General features: G+C 43.6%; 1 protein-coding gene across 3 annotated transcripts in view; it reads right to left on the reverse strand.

The window, feature by feature from the left end:
- The window catches only part of LOC115659506 (cytochrome b reductase 1), a 58,306-nt gene that overhangs the window by 19,204 nt on the left and 21,694 nt on the right, over window positions 1-17,408 (reverse strand). The window contains exon 5 of one of the 3 annotated variants that reach the window (XM_030579726.1): window positions 820-1,017. The exons of 1 other annotated variant lie outside the window; for it this stretch is intronic. In XM_030579726.1, coding sequence (XP_030435586.1) covers window positions 988-1,017 — 30 coding nt within the window. In that variant the 3' untranslated portion in view covers window positions 820-987. Of the gene's footprint in view, window positions 1-819; window positions 1,018-13,527; window positions 14,204-17,408 lie in introns of those variants that run through there. One more of the 3 variants, XM_030579728.1, reaches the window with a different exon arrangement.

Here is a 17,408-nt window from a genome sequence, read left to right on the forward strand (position 1 = left end):
CATATAGTAGCTCCATCTAGGTCGCATTTCCCTAGTTTATTTATGGGAAGGTCTTGTGGGACAGTATCAAAAGCTTTACTAAAATCAAGATATACCATGTCTACCACTTCCCCGCCATCCACAAGGCTCTTACCCTGTCAAAGAAAGCTATCAGGTTGGTTTGACACAATTTGTTTTCGACAAATCCATGCTGTTACTTATCACCTGATTATCTTCTAGATGTTTGCAAATTGATTGCTTAATTATTTGCTCCATTATCTTTCCAGGTACAGAATTTAAGCTGACTGATCTGATCTGTAATTCTCTGCATTGTCCTTATTTCCCTTTGTATAGATGGGCAGTATATTTGCCCTTTTCCAGTCTTCTGGAATCTCTCCCGTCTTCCATGACTTCTCAAAGATAATCGTTAATGGCTCAGATATCTCCTCAGTCAGCTCCTTGAGTATTTTAGGATGCATTTCATCAGGCTCTGGTGACTTGAAGACATCTAATTTGTCCAAGTAATTTTTAACTTGTTCTTTCCCTATTTTAGCCTCTTCTGATCCTACCTCATTTTCACTGTCATTCACTATGTCTAATCACCAGCAACCTTTTTGGTGAAAACCGAAACAAAGAAGTCATTAAGCACCTCTGCCATTTTCACATTTTCTGTTATTTCCTCCCCTCCCCCTTATTGAGTAACAGGCCTACCCTGTCCTTTATCTTCATCTTGCTTCTAATGTATTTTAGAATGTTTTCTTGTTACCCTTTGAATGCAAATTACCTTGGGTTTTTTTTAAATCACTACAATATTTGAAAGTTTTTAGTGACTAGAAATCTTAGGAGAAAAGTGGAACACTTTGAGAGGATATTTTTGGGGTGTCACCCCCTCCCCCCCCGCGTGGCTGCCTGTTGCTTTCATGTGAAAGATTCGTGTTGATTTGACTTTTTATTCTTCTGTGTGACGGATGCCAAGATTTACATGATTGCTGTGGGGAGCAACTGGATTTAGCATGAGGAAGAATAAGTGCTTTCCCCCTAGGGAGAGAGAAAAAGGAAATGAGAGAGCGAGGCACATAGGCAATATTATCTGGAGCTATATTTCTGTTCAATTATTTTATTCAGCCTCTATTTTGGATTCTGCTGCAACTAATAAAAGTCAGGACAGCTGCTGGCCTGGAATCAAGGTCTGAGATTAGCAAAGAAACTGTGTATTTTAGCATAACTCCATCTGTACCAGTTGCCAGTCCATAATAGAAGTGACATAGTGTTTTTATTTAAAGCCAACCATGTTGCATTGTGTAATGTATGTATAAATAAGAGAGACTGCCATTAGAATTTGCCAGATGGAGCTTTCGCTTGCATGCAGGGTTCTTCATCGAAAAGAAAAGAGTCATTGTAGAACTGTACATCATTACAGTCATTTTAGCAATTTGTTGTCGTGCATATGGTCTTTTTTTGTGTTTTTTAGATTTTTGGATTACAGGCTCTGAATGATAAAATAGAGGAAAAAACATTTTTGCTTATAATGCAGACCTGTGTGATGTTCAATCATCTACAGTTAGCCTTCAGGCTATTGTTTGTGGCTTACCTTACAGTACCTATGGAAAATATAAAGAATATTGAGATGCAGAAATATGTTTATGGTGCAGTGTTCCTCAGTGAGAGGATCTTCTTGGGTGAGTAGAGGCTACACACTGAGGAAAACAGATGGAGTGGGGAGTTTGAACTATGTGTGAGTTTACATTGAAGGGGCAGGGCCGCCTGGGGGGGCAAGTGGGGCGGGACCCGCTGCCGAAGTGCAGCCAGGTCTTCGGCGGTAATTCGGCGGTGGGGGGCCCCACCGCGGGTCTTTGGGGCACTTCGGTGGTGGGTCCGGGAGCGAAAGGACCCCCTGCTGCCAAATTACCGCTGAAGTGGGGCCCCCCACCGCCGAAGATCCCAGGCCCCCTGAGTCCTCTGGGTGGCCCTGTGGGGGGGGGGGGAATAGGCTTCTAAATGTAAATAGATGATTAAAGTAAATAATTAGAGGTTTTTCCCTAAGTGATTAAATAGAGCACAAAGAAACTTTACTCTAACTATACTCACAGTTTAAACCTAGTCTCAGTAAGGCGGTAGAACACCTATTGCACACTGACCAGGGTGGGCCAGTTTACACTCAAAGTTTAAGACCAGAAGAGTCTTAAACTAATCATCTACTATGACTTCCTGTATATCACAAGCAAACAACCAGAATTAAAGTATTACAGCTACAGTTGCCAACGTTCATGTGGTAAATAAGCACCTCGACTTTCACAATAAGCCAAAAATCACTCTAATCCCATTTCAAAACAAGGTCAAAACAAGCCAATCCCTAAGAACCCCAACACTCTATGTGACTAGATCCCCATGGCGTGCAGTCTGGGACTGTGGTGGGCCCACTGTGCACCCGACTCTCTTCCCTCTTTGCCCCTGCTTGTGCCCCTTGCCCCTCTTGCCCCTGCTTGCCAGTAGCCGATCAAAAAAAAGAAGCAATAAGCTACAAGCCAAAAACTAGCCAACCAGCAACTCACAAGCCAATTAAGCCAAAAACAAGCCCAATTTTTTTTTGCGGGTTTGGCATGTTTGATTACAGCCCTCAGGAGATGAAACTATTATGAGCCACAGGCAGAGAACGGGAAGAACTGAGGTGCACCTCTGCCCAAGGCACCTGCAATAGGAGGGAATTGATTTAGTGAGATTTACCTAGATGATTTTAGCAAGTGACCCACCCTCAGTGTTGCAGAATAAGGGAGGAAGAAGAGAAGAAAAACAAAAACCCAATATCCGGGCCAATCTGACCTGGGTGTAAATTCCTTACCAGTCTTGAATATTGCAGTCAGTTACATCCTTGAGCGCATGAGCAACACCTATCAATCAGCCAAGCACCTGAGAGAGAATTCTCAGTGCCACCTCAGTGCATCACCTCACTCCGTCCAGTGTCATCTCCAGCCATGGCCATCTCTGATGCGTCAAAGAAAGGAGGAACCTTCCCCCTCCGCCCCTGCACCAATAAAATCAGCCCCCAAAACAGAGTACATCAAGGGGGAACAAATTTCTGTCCTTATCCCTACAGATGACTGGCTGCATATGATTATTTGTTTTTTTTTTATGCCCAAGTGGTGTACCTATGTGTCTGATGCAAACAGCTCATGGCAAAAGGCTAACAGCAGAGTGCCTCAAGGCTCTTTATTAGTTCTGGTGTTGCACAATATATGTATTAATTATCTGGAAATTGAGATAAAGCAATGAAATAACAGAATTTGAAGGTGACACAAAGTTAATTAGGTTAGTCAGGACCAGAGAGGAGTGTGATAAACTTCAGAGGAACATAATCAATTTAGCTGAATGGGCAACACAAGGCAGATTAAGTTCAATGTTGATAAATGCAAAGTAATGTACATTGGGGGGAAAGATTTGAACTACAGATGTGCTCACTTACCTACAGGGTTGTAAAGTAACTGTATCAATACAGGAAAGGGATTGGGCATTACTGCAAACAGCTCAGTTTAGATCTCTGCTCAATATGTGTAGCTGGAGTCTGATGCAGTACCACAATTTCTATGTCCTATGTTCCTTTTTGGGGTTTGGAACCTGAGCAAGGATTAGAAACTCTCAGAGGTTAAAACAGAGGAGATCACAGGGCTCTGTGGGGATTAGGGAGGACTCCTGATGTGGGTGGTGGGGAGAACTGAATTCTTCTGTCAGTTACACACTTGCAACCTCATTGAGAGGCAAATTCTGCCTCACATTTTGCAGAAATAGAAGACACTGTCTGCAGTGAAACTGGAGTGGTTCCATTACATAGGGTAGAGGACTCTCTGTAAGGGCTCCCTGTCATAAACAGATAGCTAAGGGTTAATGTCTCTTTCACCTGAAACACCTGACCAGAAAACCAATCAGGAAACCGGATTTTTTCAACTTTGGGGGGAGGGAAGTGTGTGTCTGAGTCTTTTGTCTGTCTGCCTGTTTCCTCTGAGCTTTGGAGAAGTAGTTCTATTTTCTAGTCTTCTGTTTCTAAGTGTAAGGACAAAGAGATCAGATAGTAAGTTCTATGGTTTCTTTTCTTTGGTATTTGCATGAATATCAGTGCTGGAGTGCTTTGATTTGTATTCTTTTTGAATAAGGCTGTTTATTCAATATTCTTTTAAGCAATTGACCCTGTGTTGTATCATCTTAATACAGAGAGAACATTTGTATTTTTTCTTTCTTTTTTATATAAAGTTTTCTTTTAAGACCTGTTGGAGTTTTTCTTTACTTCAGGGAAATTAAGTCTGTACTCACCAGGGAATTGGTGGGAGGAAGAAATCAAGGGGAGAGCGGTGTGTTGGATTGCTAGCCTGATTTGGCATTTCCTCTGGGTGAAGAGGAAAGTGCTTTTGTTCCAGGATTGGGAACGGAGAGGGGGAATCACTCTGCGTAGTTTCACAGAGCTTGTGTCTGTGTATCTCTCCAGGAGCATCTGGAGGGGGGAAGGGAAAAAGGATTATTTCCCTTTGTTGTGAGACTCAAGGGATTTGGGTCTTGGGGTCCCCAGGGAAGGTTTTTCAGTGGGACCAGAGTGCCCCAAAACACTCTAATTTTTTGGGTGGTGGCAGCAGTACCAGGTCCAAGCTGGTAACTAAGCTTGGAGGTTTTCATGCTAACCCCCATATTTTGGACGCTAAGGTCCAGAATCTGGGAATAAGGTTAAAACATGAGTGGCAGCGGCGGGATATAGACAGAATCCAGAAGCCAGTAGGAATATTATATTTTTCTTTTCTCTGCTAAGGGCTTTTTAGCAGAGAGAAACAGTTTGGTTTTAAAAGGGAACCAGAGAGAATTTTTTTTTTCTGCTCTCTCTAGCAGTTTGTGGTTTGCATGTTAAGCGAGAAGACTGTTGAGGGTCTTTTGTCATGCAATAGCCCTCCCATTAGGTGGCAAGTACCAGCACTTATATGCATGCAAATAAAGTGGTTTTTCTGGTTTCCCTTAATTGAACATTAGCTAGAGAGAGAAAGGGAAAAAAACACTGTTGCTAGGCAGACTTCAGGAGGCAACAGAGCCTGCAGTTCAAAAGAGAAACACCGGAGGGCACCCCAACACAAGAAAACAGGAACCATGTCTACCAGGACAAAAATGGAGGCCGAAGACCAATTCAAAGAAGCTGAACACAGGCGAGAGATGGAAAAACACAAACAGGAACTAGAAATAAAACAAAAAGAGATGGAGATAAAAGAAAAGGAAGAAAACATGAAACTGGCAGCCTTCCAAAGAGAACAGGCAGCCCAAGAGGCAGCACACAAAAGAAAACTAGAAGAAGAAGAGGTGGCCTACCGAAGGAAACAAGCAGAAGATGAGGCGGCCCACCGCCGAGACATGGAAAAACACCAAAAAGAAATGGAAAAACAACAAAAACAAATGGAAAAAGAAAATGAAGAGAAGGAAAAACAGAGGAAACATGAACTGGAGTTGGCAAAAGCTGGGCTGCATGTGCCAGCCACCCCTAACAACCCGGCGCCAATTATTGCTCCACAGCACAGAAAATTTCCCACCTACAAGGCAGGTGATGACACCGAGGCCTTCTTGGAAAATTTTGAAAGAGCCTGTCTTGGGTACAGCATCCCCGAAGACCAGTACATGGTAGAATTAAGGCCACACCTCAGTGGACCTTTAGCAGAGGTGGCAGCTGAAATGCCCAAGCCGCAAATGAATGACTATAAACTTTTTCAAACCAAGGCCAGATACCGGATGGGGATAACCCCAGATCATGCCCGTCGGCGCTTCAGAACCCAAAAGTGGAAACCAGAGGTGTCATTTCCCAAACACGCCTACTACATTGCAAAAAACTATGAGGCCTGGTTAACAGGAAACAACATTCAAACCTTGGAAGAAGTGAACCTCCTCATACAAATGGAGCAGTTCTTGGATGGTGTTCCTGAAGACATCACACGGTACATACAAGATAGAAATCCCAAAACTATCGCTGAGGCGGGGGAGATTGGAGCCAAATGGATGGAACTGGCAGAAAGCAAAAAAGCTACTGTCAAGGGGAACGATTACCCCAGGGGGCACACAGACCATAAACCCTACAACCGAGGACAGCCAAAGACCCTACATACCACCCAAGTAAAGCCACAGATACCCTACTCTTCAACCTCACCAGTCTCCAGTAACTCACCTCGGCCCAGTGACCCATCAGATGGAAGATGCTTTAAGTGTAATGAACTGGGACATATCAAGGCCAACTGTCCCAAGAACACCATGCGAGTGCAATTCATTACACCACCATCACCCCAAAGATCCCCAGGCCCAGATGCCTCTCAAATACCCTTGGAGCGAAGGGAAAATTTGAGAGTGGGCGGAAAGAAGGTTACTGCGTGGAGAGACACGGGGGCACAAGTGTCAGCTATCCACCAATCCTTCGTTGACCCCAAATTCATCAACCCAAAGGCCAAAGTTACAATTTACCCCTTCATGTCACAAGCTGTAGACTTGCCTACAGCTCAACTGCCTGTCCAGTACAAAGGCTGGTCAGGAATGTGGACTTTTGCAGTCTATGACAATTATCCTATCCCCATGCTACTGGGGGAAGACTTGGCCAACCAGGTGAGGCGGGCCAAGAGAGTGGGAATGGTTACCCGTAGCCAAACCAGGCAAGCTTCCAGACCCATTCCTGTTCCTGAACCGTCCACAGAAGCCCCGTCTGTGTTACCAGAGACCCAGACAGAGGCAGTGGACCCGGATTCCATGCCTACCACTGAAACAGCCACAGCATCTCCAGTCCCAGGCCCGGAACTGGAACAGCAACCAGCACCAGCAAGTGCAACCACATCTTCAAACTCAACGCCAGAGGGCGCCAGCAAGCCAGAACTGGCAGAAGCAAAAGACAGCCATACCCAAAAGGCTCAGCCAGAGCCTGAAATACCCTCAGGTGCACCAGCGGAGAGCGGTTCACCAGCAACGGAAACAACCCCATCACCTACATCGCTTCCAGAGGGACCAAGCCCAAGTCCACAGTCTGAGGAAGAACTGGTGACCCCAGCCTCAAGGGAACAGTTCCAGGCTGAGCAGGAAGCAGATGACAGCCTTCAGAAAGCGTGGGCGGCGGCACGGAGCACCCCACCGCCTCTCAGCTCTTCTAATCGATCCCGGTTTGTTATAGACCAAGGACTTTTATACAAGGAAATTCTTTCTGGTGGACACCGGGAAGAATGGCAGCCGCAAAAACAGTTGGTGGTTCCAACTAAGTACCGGGGGAAGCTCTTAAGCTTAGCCCATGATCATCCCAGTGGCCATGCTGGGGTGAACAGAACCAAGGACCGGTTGGGAAAGTCCTTCCACTGGGAGGGGATGGGCAAGGACGTTGCCAAGTATGTCCGGTCTTGTGAGGTATGCCAAAGAGTGGGAAAGCCTCAAGACCAGGTCAAGGCCCCTCTCCAGCCACTCCCCATAATTGAGGTCCCATTTCAGCGAGTAGCTGTGGATATTCTGGGCCCTTTCCCAAAAAAGACGCCCAGAGGAAAGCAGTACGTACTGACTTTAGTGGACTTTGCTACCCGATGGCCAGAAGCAGTAGCTCTAAGCAACACCAGGGCTAACACTGTGTGCCTGGCCCTAACAGACATCTTTGCCAGGGTAGGTTGGCCCTCTGACATCCTTACAGATTCAGGGTCTAATTTCCTGGCAGGGACCATGGAAAAACTGTGGGAAACTCATGGGGTGAATCACTTGGTTGCCACCCCGTACCACCATCAAACCAATGGCCTGGTGGAAAGGTTCAATGGAACTTTGGGGGCCATGATAAGAAAATTCATCAACGAATTCTCCAATAATTGGGACCTAGTGTTGCAGCAGTTGCTGTTTGCCTACAGGGCTGTACCACATCCCAGTTTAGGGTTTTCACCATTTGAACTTGTGTATGGTCACGAGGTTAAGGGGCCATTACAGTTGGTGAAGCAGCAATGGGAGGGGTTTACGCCTTCTCCAGGAACTAACATTCTGGACTTTGTAAGCAACCTACAAAGCACCCTCCGACACTCTTTAGCCCTTGCTAGAGAGAACCTAAAGGATGCTCAAGAAGAGCAAAAGGCCTGGTATGACAGACATGCCAGAGAACGTTCCTTCAAGGTAGGAGACCAGGTTATGGTCTTGAAGGCGCAACAGGCCCATAAGATGGAAGCATCATGGGAAGGGCCATTCACGGTCCAAGAGCGCCTGGGAGCTGTAAACTACCTCATAGCATTTCCCAATTCCTCACTAAAGCCTAAAGTGTACCATGTTAATTCTCTCAAGCCTTTCTATTCCAGAGACTTACAGGTTTGTCAGTTTACAGTCCAGGGAGATGATGCTGAGTGGCCTGACGGTGTCTACTACGACGGAAAAAAAGACGGTGGCGTGGAAGAGGTGAACCTCTCAACCACCCTGGAACGTCTGCAGCGGCAACAAATCAAGGAGCTGTGCACTAGCTTCGCCCCATTGTTCTCAGCCACCCCAGGATGGACTGAACGGGCATACCACTCCATTGATACAGGTAATGCTCACCCAATCAGAACCCCACCCTACCGGGTGTCTCCTCATGCCCAAGCTGCTATAGAACGGGAGATCCAGAACATGCTACAGATGGGTATAATCCGCCCATCTACCAGTGCCTGGGCATCTCCAGTGGTTCTGGTACCCAAACCAGATGGGGAAATACGCTTTTGCGTGGACTACCGTAAGCTAAATGCTGTAACTCGTCCGGACAACTATCCAATGCCACGTACTGATGAGCTATTGGAAAAGTTGGGACGTGCCCAGTTCATCTCTACCATAGACTTAACCAAGGGGTACTGGCAAGTACCGCTAGATGAACCTGCCAAGGAGAGGTCAGCATTCGTCACCCATACGGGGGTGTATAAATTCAATGTCCTTCCTTTCGGCCTTCGAAATGCACCCGCCACCTTCCAGAGGCTGGTAGACGGTCTACTAGCTGGACTGGGAGAATTTGCAGTTGCCTACCTCGATGATGTGGCCATTTTTTCAGACTCCTGGCCCGAACACCTACTCCACCTGGAAAAGGTCTTTGAGCGCATCAGGCAGGCAGGACTAACTGTTAAGGCCAAAAAGTGTCAAATAGGCCAAAACAGAGTGACTTACCTGGGGCACCAGGTGGGTCGAGGAACCATAAACCCCCTACAGGCCAAGGTGGATGCTATCCAAAAGTGGCCTGTCCCAAGGTCAAAGAAACAGGTCCAATCCTTCTTAGGCTTGGCCGGATACTACAGGCGATTTGTACCACACTACAGCCAAATCGCTGCCCCATTGACCGACCTAACCAAAAAGACCCAGCCAAATGCCGTTAAGTGGACTAATGAGTGTCAAAAAGCCTTTACCCAGCTTAAGGCAACGCTCATGTCTGACCCTGTACTCAGGGCCCCGGATTTTGACAAACCATTCCTAGTAACCACAGATGCATCTGAGCGTGGTATAGGAGCAGTGCTCATGCAGGAAGCAACAGATCACAACTTCCATCCTGTCGTGTTTCTCAGCAAGAAACTGTCTGAGAGGGAAAGTCACTGGTCAGTCAGTGAAAAGGAATGCTATGCCATTGTGTACGCCCTGGAAAAGCTACGCCCATATGTTTGGGGACGGCGGTTCCAACTACAAACTGACCATGCTGCACTAAAGTGGCTTCATACTGCCAAGGGGAACAACAAGAAACTTCTTCGTTGGAGTTTAGCTCTCCAAAATTTTGATTTTGAAATTCAACACATCACAGGAGCTTCTAACAAAGTTGCTGATGCACTCTCCCGTGAGAGTTTCCCAGAATCCAGTAGTTAAAAAGTGTTCTTAAAATGTAAAAGTCTGTTAGTTATATACTTAGTAGTATATGTAAAGGTGCATGTGTTGTATTAATCTGTTTATTTTCAAGTTCTACAAGGAAATTGCCGCCAGTGAGCTTCCCCACTGTCTGCAATTTGGTGGGCGTGTCATAAACAGATAGCTAAGGGTTAATGTCTCTTTCACCTGAAACACCTGACCAGAAAACCAATCAGGAAACCGGATTTTTTCAACTTTGGGGGGAGGGAAGTGTGTGTCTGAGTCTTTTGTCTGTCTGCCTGTTTCCTCTGAGCTTTGGAGAAGTAGTTCTATTTTCTAGTCTTCTGTTTCTAAGTGTAAGGACAAAGAGATCAGATAGTAAGTTCTATGGTTTCTTTTCTTTGGTATTTGCATGAATATCAGTGCTGGAGTGCTTTGATTTGTATTCTTTTTGAATAAGGCTGTTTATTCAATATTCTTTTAAGCAATTGACCCTGTGTTGTATCATCTTAATACAGAGAGAACATTTGTATTTTTTCTTTCTTTTTTATATAAAGTTTTCTTTTAAGACCTGTTGGAGTTTTTCTTTACTTCAGGGAAATTAAGTCTGTACTCACCAGGGAATTGGTGGGAGGAAGAAATCAAGGGGAGAGCGGTGTGTTGGATTGCTAGCCTGATTTGGCATTTCCTCTGGGTGAAGAGGAAAGTGCTTTTGTTCCAGGATTGGGAACGGAGAGGGGGAATCACTCTGCGTAGTTTCACAGAGCTTGTGTCTGTGTATCTCTCCAGGAGCATCTGGAGGGGGGAAGGGAAAAAGGATTATTTCCCTTTGTTGTGAGACTCAAGGGATTTGGGTCTTGGGGTCCCCAGGGAAGGTTTTTCAGTGGGACCAGAGTGCCCCAAAACACTCTAATTTTTTGGGTGGTGGCAGCAGTACCAGGTCCAAGCTGGTAACTAAGCTTGGAGGTTTTCATGCTAACCCCCATATTTTGGACGCTAAGGTCCAGAATCTGGGAATAAGGTTAAAACACTCCCTCTTTGCTATGCAGTGGGACTTGGGGTAGGGATATGATCAGTGAATCTGCCATTATGTGCAACCACCAGCTGTACTCTCAATACCGAGGGGTAACAGCCACAGAGACTAGAGCAGCTGAGGGTATCGCTGAGTACTACATCAATTGTTGTCATTGCGGTGACCACTGCAGCGAGTTTTGTGGGGACCCTCCAACCTCAACCTTCACAGAATACATAGACTGTACATTGAGGGACAGGACTTGGTTTTGACAGGATATTGGTAGGCTTTACAAAGGGAGTACTACCATATTGCTAGCTGCTGTACAGATTAGATATGAAGAAAAACAGATCAGAGGTGTGGTTGAATTGCAAATACCAAAAGTGATATCTTACGTTTTACATTTTTACTCGACTTAGTTTTCATTAAACACATTTGCCATTGTTTTAAAACTATATTGAAATATGTCAATTAAAAATACACTTTAAAAAAGTTTGTTTTTTGAAATTTAGTGTTTTTCTTAAAAACTTAGGAAGAAAATTTGACAGAAGTGTGATTATGGATAGAGAAACCTTTATTTCTGCATGACCTAGATATTAAGTCTGGACAGATTAACTCAGTTCATGAGGGAACAATTTAACCAGACATTATTGTAATTATATATTTTACTGCCCATTGGGAATCCTACATTTGGGAGATAATAATTTTTAAGTCCTGTCAACACTAGGAAATTGATCTGTTCCACCAAGTCTCAATAACTGTGTCTACTTTGAACTTTTTGTTAAAATCTCTTCTGCCGGCACTAGCACCAGTGCAGTTCCACCAGTAACAGCAATGGTGGGAGCACTAGTGTAAACTGATGGTCCAGCATTTTTAAATACAGTGTTGCCTCGGTCTGCTCAGAACCAGTAGCCAGTCAATGCTGCCATCTGTGGAGCTGCTTGTGAACTAGTGCAACAGTGGAAAATTTTAACAAAAAGATGTGTTAAAGCTGAGCATACCTGATACTCCAGGGCTGTATCTACACTTGATTTCTCCCACCATTATGTTATTGCCAATTGAGATTCAGCAGTCACAGCATTAGTGGGAGAGCTAGTATATACTGGGGTCAGGTGTCTACTTTGTCATCCAGACCTGCTCTAAACAGGTGCAAAACAATAAATGTTCTGTCTATGTGAGTGCTTCCAATTTTGCTATCACCAGTGGATCTGTATTAGTGGTAATATAATGGTGGGAGATTAAAAAAGTCCCTCCAGTTTAGATACGACCTTAGAGAACCAAGTATATCCAGTTTCAACATCCAGGACAAAGAGCTGCATCTATACCACCTTCAGGGTGATTTCTTGTGGTTAGAACTACTGTAAGTAAGTAAACCAATTTATTCATGTCTGAATATCAGTGACATCGTAGCAGAATTTTTGGAAGCCTTTGTGATCCATCGCTAACTTCAAGCACATAGCAGCTGACCTTCCACATAATGTCTATCTGATTCCTCATTGGTTGTCCCATGCTTAAGGAACTGCATGGGAAAAAGAACAAACATGCTTATTGGAAATTTTAACAAATGAGCAATGAAGGCTGGCATCACTGGTGGAGCAGAAGTGGAAGTCAACATCTTGATAGTGTCTAAGAGATGATAGGGAGGTGGTAGACCATGAAGGGCCTTAAAAGTCAAGGTGAGTAGTTTGTGTTTGCGGCATTGTAGGATGGCAGCCAGTGGAGAAATATAAACAGGGATGACATAGAAAAAGCAACAAGCCAGGAACATTTTCTTTGCAGCAGTATTTTGAATGGGTATATGAGGGACAACACTGCATTTCTGAAGATCTGTGAGGAAGGGATTCCATTAGTTGAGATGTGATAATGATGGCATGGATAATATATTTAGTTGTCTGGATGTTAGGGAAAGGCTGGATCTGAGGCCTGGTCTACGCTACATGGCTGACATGGCTAGGTCGACACAAGGCAGCTTACCTTGCTGTGTATGTATCTTCATGTAAATTTGGATCCTACCGATGTAAGTGCCCCCCTATGCCGCCTTAATAACATCATCTCCCCAAGTTGTGTCGAGTCAGGGTTGACACAGTGGCAGTGAAGACACTACGTGACTTACATCGACAGTTACTGGCTTCCAGGGGCTGCCCCACAATGACTCATGCTGACCGCTCTGGTCACTGTTGTAAACTCTTTTGGAGTCAGGTAGACAGGAAACCACCCCCTCCCATTTTGAAGCCCCATGCATTTTTTAAATTCCTTTTTCTGGTTGCTCCGCTTGGCAAGCACACCCAGCAGCTCTCCATTGTTGAGTGTAACTGCCCAGCTGACCATGCCAGCTACACAGTGCAGACATGCTCGTAGCCTAGATTACACAGGAGGTGATGGATCTACTAGGTCTGTGGAGAGAAGACGCTGTGAAGGCACAGATCCGATTCAGCTATAGAAATATGGATATCTATGATCAGATTGCTAGGGGGATACAAGAGAAGGGCTACAACAGGGACCAGCGGCAGTGTCACATGAAAGCCAAGGACCTGTGGCAGGCATACCAGAATGCCGAAGAGACCAACAGTTGATCTGGTGGAGAGCTGCAGAGCGGCCACTTTTACAAAGAGCTGCAAGCCATCCTTGGTAGGATCATCCCACCCCCCAAGAGTACCATTGATTAGGGTGACCAGATGTCCCCTTTTTAAAGGGACAGTCCCGTTTTTGGGGACTTTTTCTTATATAGGCTATTACCCCTCACCCCCTGTCCCGTTTTTTCACAGTTGCTGTCTGTTGATATTTCTGAGGAGCCTGAGTCACAGGCCCCTGCTATGAACAGCGAGAAGGAGGAGTATGAGGCACAGGTGACCAGGGGATCCAGCTCTGCAGTGAGCCAGGACATGTTTGACTCCACTGTAATCAGCCAATCCTGACAGTCAAGCATGAGAGATATTATGCAGGAAGAAGCAGTGAGATTTAGACGTGGCCTGGATGTGAGGAACAAAAGAAAGGGCTGAATCGAAGATAACACTCTACATAAGAGAGTGTGTGTTAATGGTCTGTGTGAATTGAGTGTTAAAATTGGTTTCAAAATTGCTTATGTAAACTTCGCTAGTGATTTCCATGCTCTTTGGTGTTTGTGGACTTTTTGCAGATATGCTTAATGGTATGTTACCTTTTGAATTGCATTTAGCAGCCTTAACAAAGATGAAGTGACATTATTGTTGTTATTTAATATAACTTATGGTTTTCTTCAACTCCCATAGAGGTCAGGGACAAAACTGCCTTTGAATTCAATGAGAGCTAGACATGTCCCTTGAGGCTCACCTCTAATTGCTGACCATGTGAGTACCACTGTAGATAAGGGTTGCAGGTCCTAGTACTTATATTGTATAAACTCTTTGGCACAGAGTCATTGTCTTTTTATATTATCTGCAAAGAGAGACACACGTGGTGTTATTAAAGCAGGAATCATTTGTGCAATTTTACTTGTTTGTAAATGTGCTACATCAAGTTAGTGGCTATCATCCAATTTATTTGAATAAAAATATTGTGTCAATAAATGGTCCCTAACATTTGAAGTTTCATAATAGTAAGCACTAAACAAGGCAATACCTGCAAAAACTTGTGCCTATGTTTACATTTACATACGTGAGTAGTTTCATCAACTGAGGAACTACTCACAAAAGTATAATAACTGTAAAACCATCACTGAAGCCAGCTCTTACTATTATTAACTTCAGTAGTACTACTCATTTTCATTAAGTTAAGCCTCTGTGTAAGTCGTTGCAGTAACACGGCTTAATATTGTACTTTAAAATAACAGTGAACCATAAAAGCCAGGAAGTTCTTAGATAAGGGTGAAATATATCATAGATACTCCCAGGCTAACTAGATTTTTTTTAAGTGTGTCCTCTTGTGATTTGTTGCTGGAAGCAGTGAACAAAAATATTTTAGGCTTAAAAGCTCCTCTCCAGTATAACTTGTACTGCCTCAAAATTTCAGTATGTTACATCTGTAGCCATTGAATATTACAAAAAGGGCAAATCCTGACTTATCTGTGAATTTTCATCTAGGGTTCTCCATGTCAGACAGCCTCACAGTGTGGCATTCCCTGTCTTCATGGCAACTGAAGACAGACCAAATCTGTGCTCTCACACTGCCTTTAGGACTACCATTCAGAAAGAACTCTCCAGAAGCTAAAAAATATTAGTTTTATAAAAGTGCTATTCAACTCAAACCATTTGCAGCAGAGCTGGGATTTCCTGTAGGAACACTCTCTTCCCTTTTCAAACTACTTAACAAGTGAGCAATAATCAGATAAAACTCTGGATATAATGCAGTCTTCTGAGGGAGAGTCATACTGTCTGACATGAAAAAGGAAAAATTCTGACTTGTGAATTTTCATTCTCAGTTCCCTCCATGTCAGACAATCTTCAGGATGGAACATAGAAACAGTATGTTATCCCTATGGCGAGAGAACTGAAAAGGAACTTGTGGATTACTGGGGCCTCTTGTTCTGTAACACCCTTCAACCAAATGCCGTATCAGCAGGAGTGAGGATGTCCATGCTAAAGTATCTGAGAAAGGGTGTGTATGGAATACATGGTAGGCAGAAGTGTCCCTAGCCATTTTGCTAGCCAGGACAGAAAATGTTTTCAGTGCCCACACCCCATGAGTAGCCAAGCAGTCCCTCTGCTGGCCCACTCCTAGACCCAGCCCTGACTATAGGAGCTGTGCAGACCACCTCAGAAGGTGCGAGATCACACCACTCACAAAATTGCTGCTCTTTTCACTGATACAAAGTAATGAGGGATTTGTACCTAAGGCTTTGACTCCCTCTGCTATATTCACCGATAGGCTCTGTCCACATCTAACTTCTGCATTTCCACAATCTTAGGATATTTGGATTCAGTCACTAGGGCAACAGTACCACTGCTACCATAGGAGGAAGATCATGGAGACTTTGGGGATGGAGGCCTGATTAGTTCACAGAACTACCGTGTTTGAAATTTTCCTGCTTGCTCTGCAAACTGTGAGAATAAGGGACCCATGCCTATAGGAGAGGGAGGGTATCTTTGGAGGGAAAAAATCTTCCTCCTTTCCATTATTCTCACTGGCACACAGGGTGACCAGACAGCAAGTGTGAAAAATCAGGACAAGAGGTGGGGGGTAATAGGAGCCTATATAAGAAAAAGACCCACAGATCAGGACTGTCCCTATAAAATTGGGCCATCTGGTCACCCTACTGGCACATGGACAAGGTCCACACTGAGGCAGTTGAGCATGTGAGTGAGGTCCATGTTAAGACAGTTTAGCAGGCTACAGGGAAAACTGGCTCCCCGCCAGGGTGTGGGAAAATTGATACTGAGACAGGTGAGAAGGGTGCATGGAAATGCTAAATGAAAGGTCATAACTCTCTCTGGAGGAATTTCTGCAGAGGAAACTCTTTTCTGCTATGCATCTCCCAGGCAGGAAGATACCAAAAGATATTTTTTCACACCAATCTACAGGATAATTTTGTTCTACTTTGTAAGTTTGTCTGACAGTAGTTTCCTATTATTCATGTACATGTGATTATGGGATAAAAATTTGTTAAAAGCACTTACATGACTTATGAGCCTAATTCCCATAGACTTTCAGTGAGATTAAGGCTCTTAAGAATTTACGCAACTTTAAAAAATGGAATTTAGGCAGGTTGTAAAAGATTACCCATAGTCATTTGTCCTAAAATCTCTCAGTAAAACTGCAAATAGACTTATTTAGTTTAGGCCAAACGGAACAGGGTATCTTGTGGCCATTATTCTTGGGGTCAAGGTAACTCTGCCTAAATGCCAGGTGAGAAGGTGGCAGTGCTACAGAACAGCTGGCAAAGATCACTATGAGGGGGGCAATAGTCTTATAGAATATAACAGCTTTATGGCCATATTCTTTTCTCCAGTATGTCTGTACAACTTCCACTGAAATCATTAGTTGGAGAATATGCAAAATTTCTCCCTTATTATACCATGATTATCTTTTAATGTTGTACCATGTATAATATTCAGCATGAAACTTACAGAGAATATTTACATCTTCAGTTACTGAATTTTTTTTGCACTCTTCACTATAACAATATATTTTATACACTGTAATTAAAACCCAAATTTGAATTCGTACCAAATTCAAACACTTGAGATTTAGTATCAGAATATACCTCTACACTAGTAGTATTGTAGTAGTAGTAGTATTGCAAGCTTCAAAAATAGTTTTTATTGACATACAAAAAAGAGTAAGGAATTATACATTGTGATAAAACATTTTTCTTTTCCTCTACAAATAAGCACTGCAAATAATAAAACATTCAGTTGCTTCAGTTCCTTATAAATAGGCTGAAATAGAGTAAAGAAATCTTATGAAATAGAAAATATTTTGGTAATATTCTTTTACCATCTCACTAAAATCCCAGGTTATAATTTTCATGTACATTGTTAATCCTTATTTACAATATCATATGCAATCGTCTTCATTATCTTTGGCAGAGAAATTTACTTGTAATTATTGTACATTCAGCTATTTGGTTTTATTCAACTCCATTTTAGCTTAAAAATCATTACCACCACTTTAAATATTCAAAATAGAATTTATTTTTAAATCT

This window comes from Gopherus evgoodei, chromosome 11, assembly GCF_007399415.2.
Source record: "Gopherus evgoodei ecotype Sinaloan lineage chromosome 11, rGopEvg1_v1.p, whole genome shotgun sequence".
Lineage (NCBI taxonomy): Eukaryota > Metazoa > Chordata > Testudines > Testudinidae > Gopherus > Gopherus evgoodei.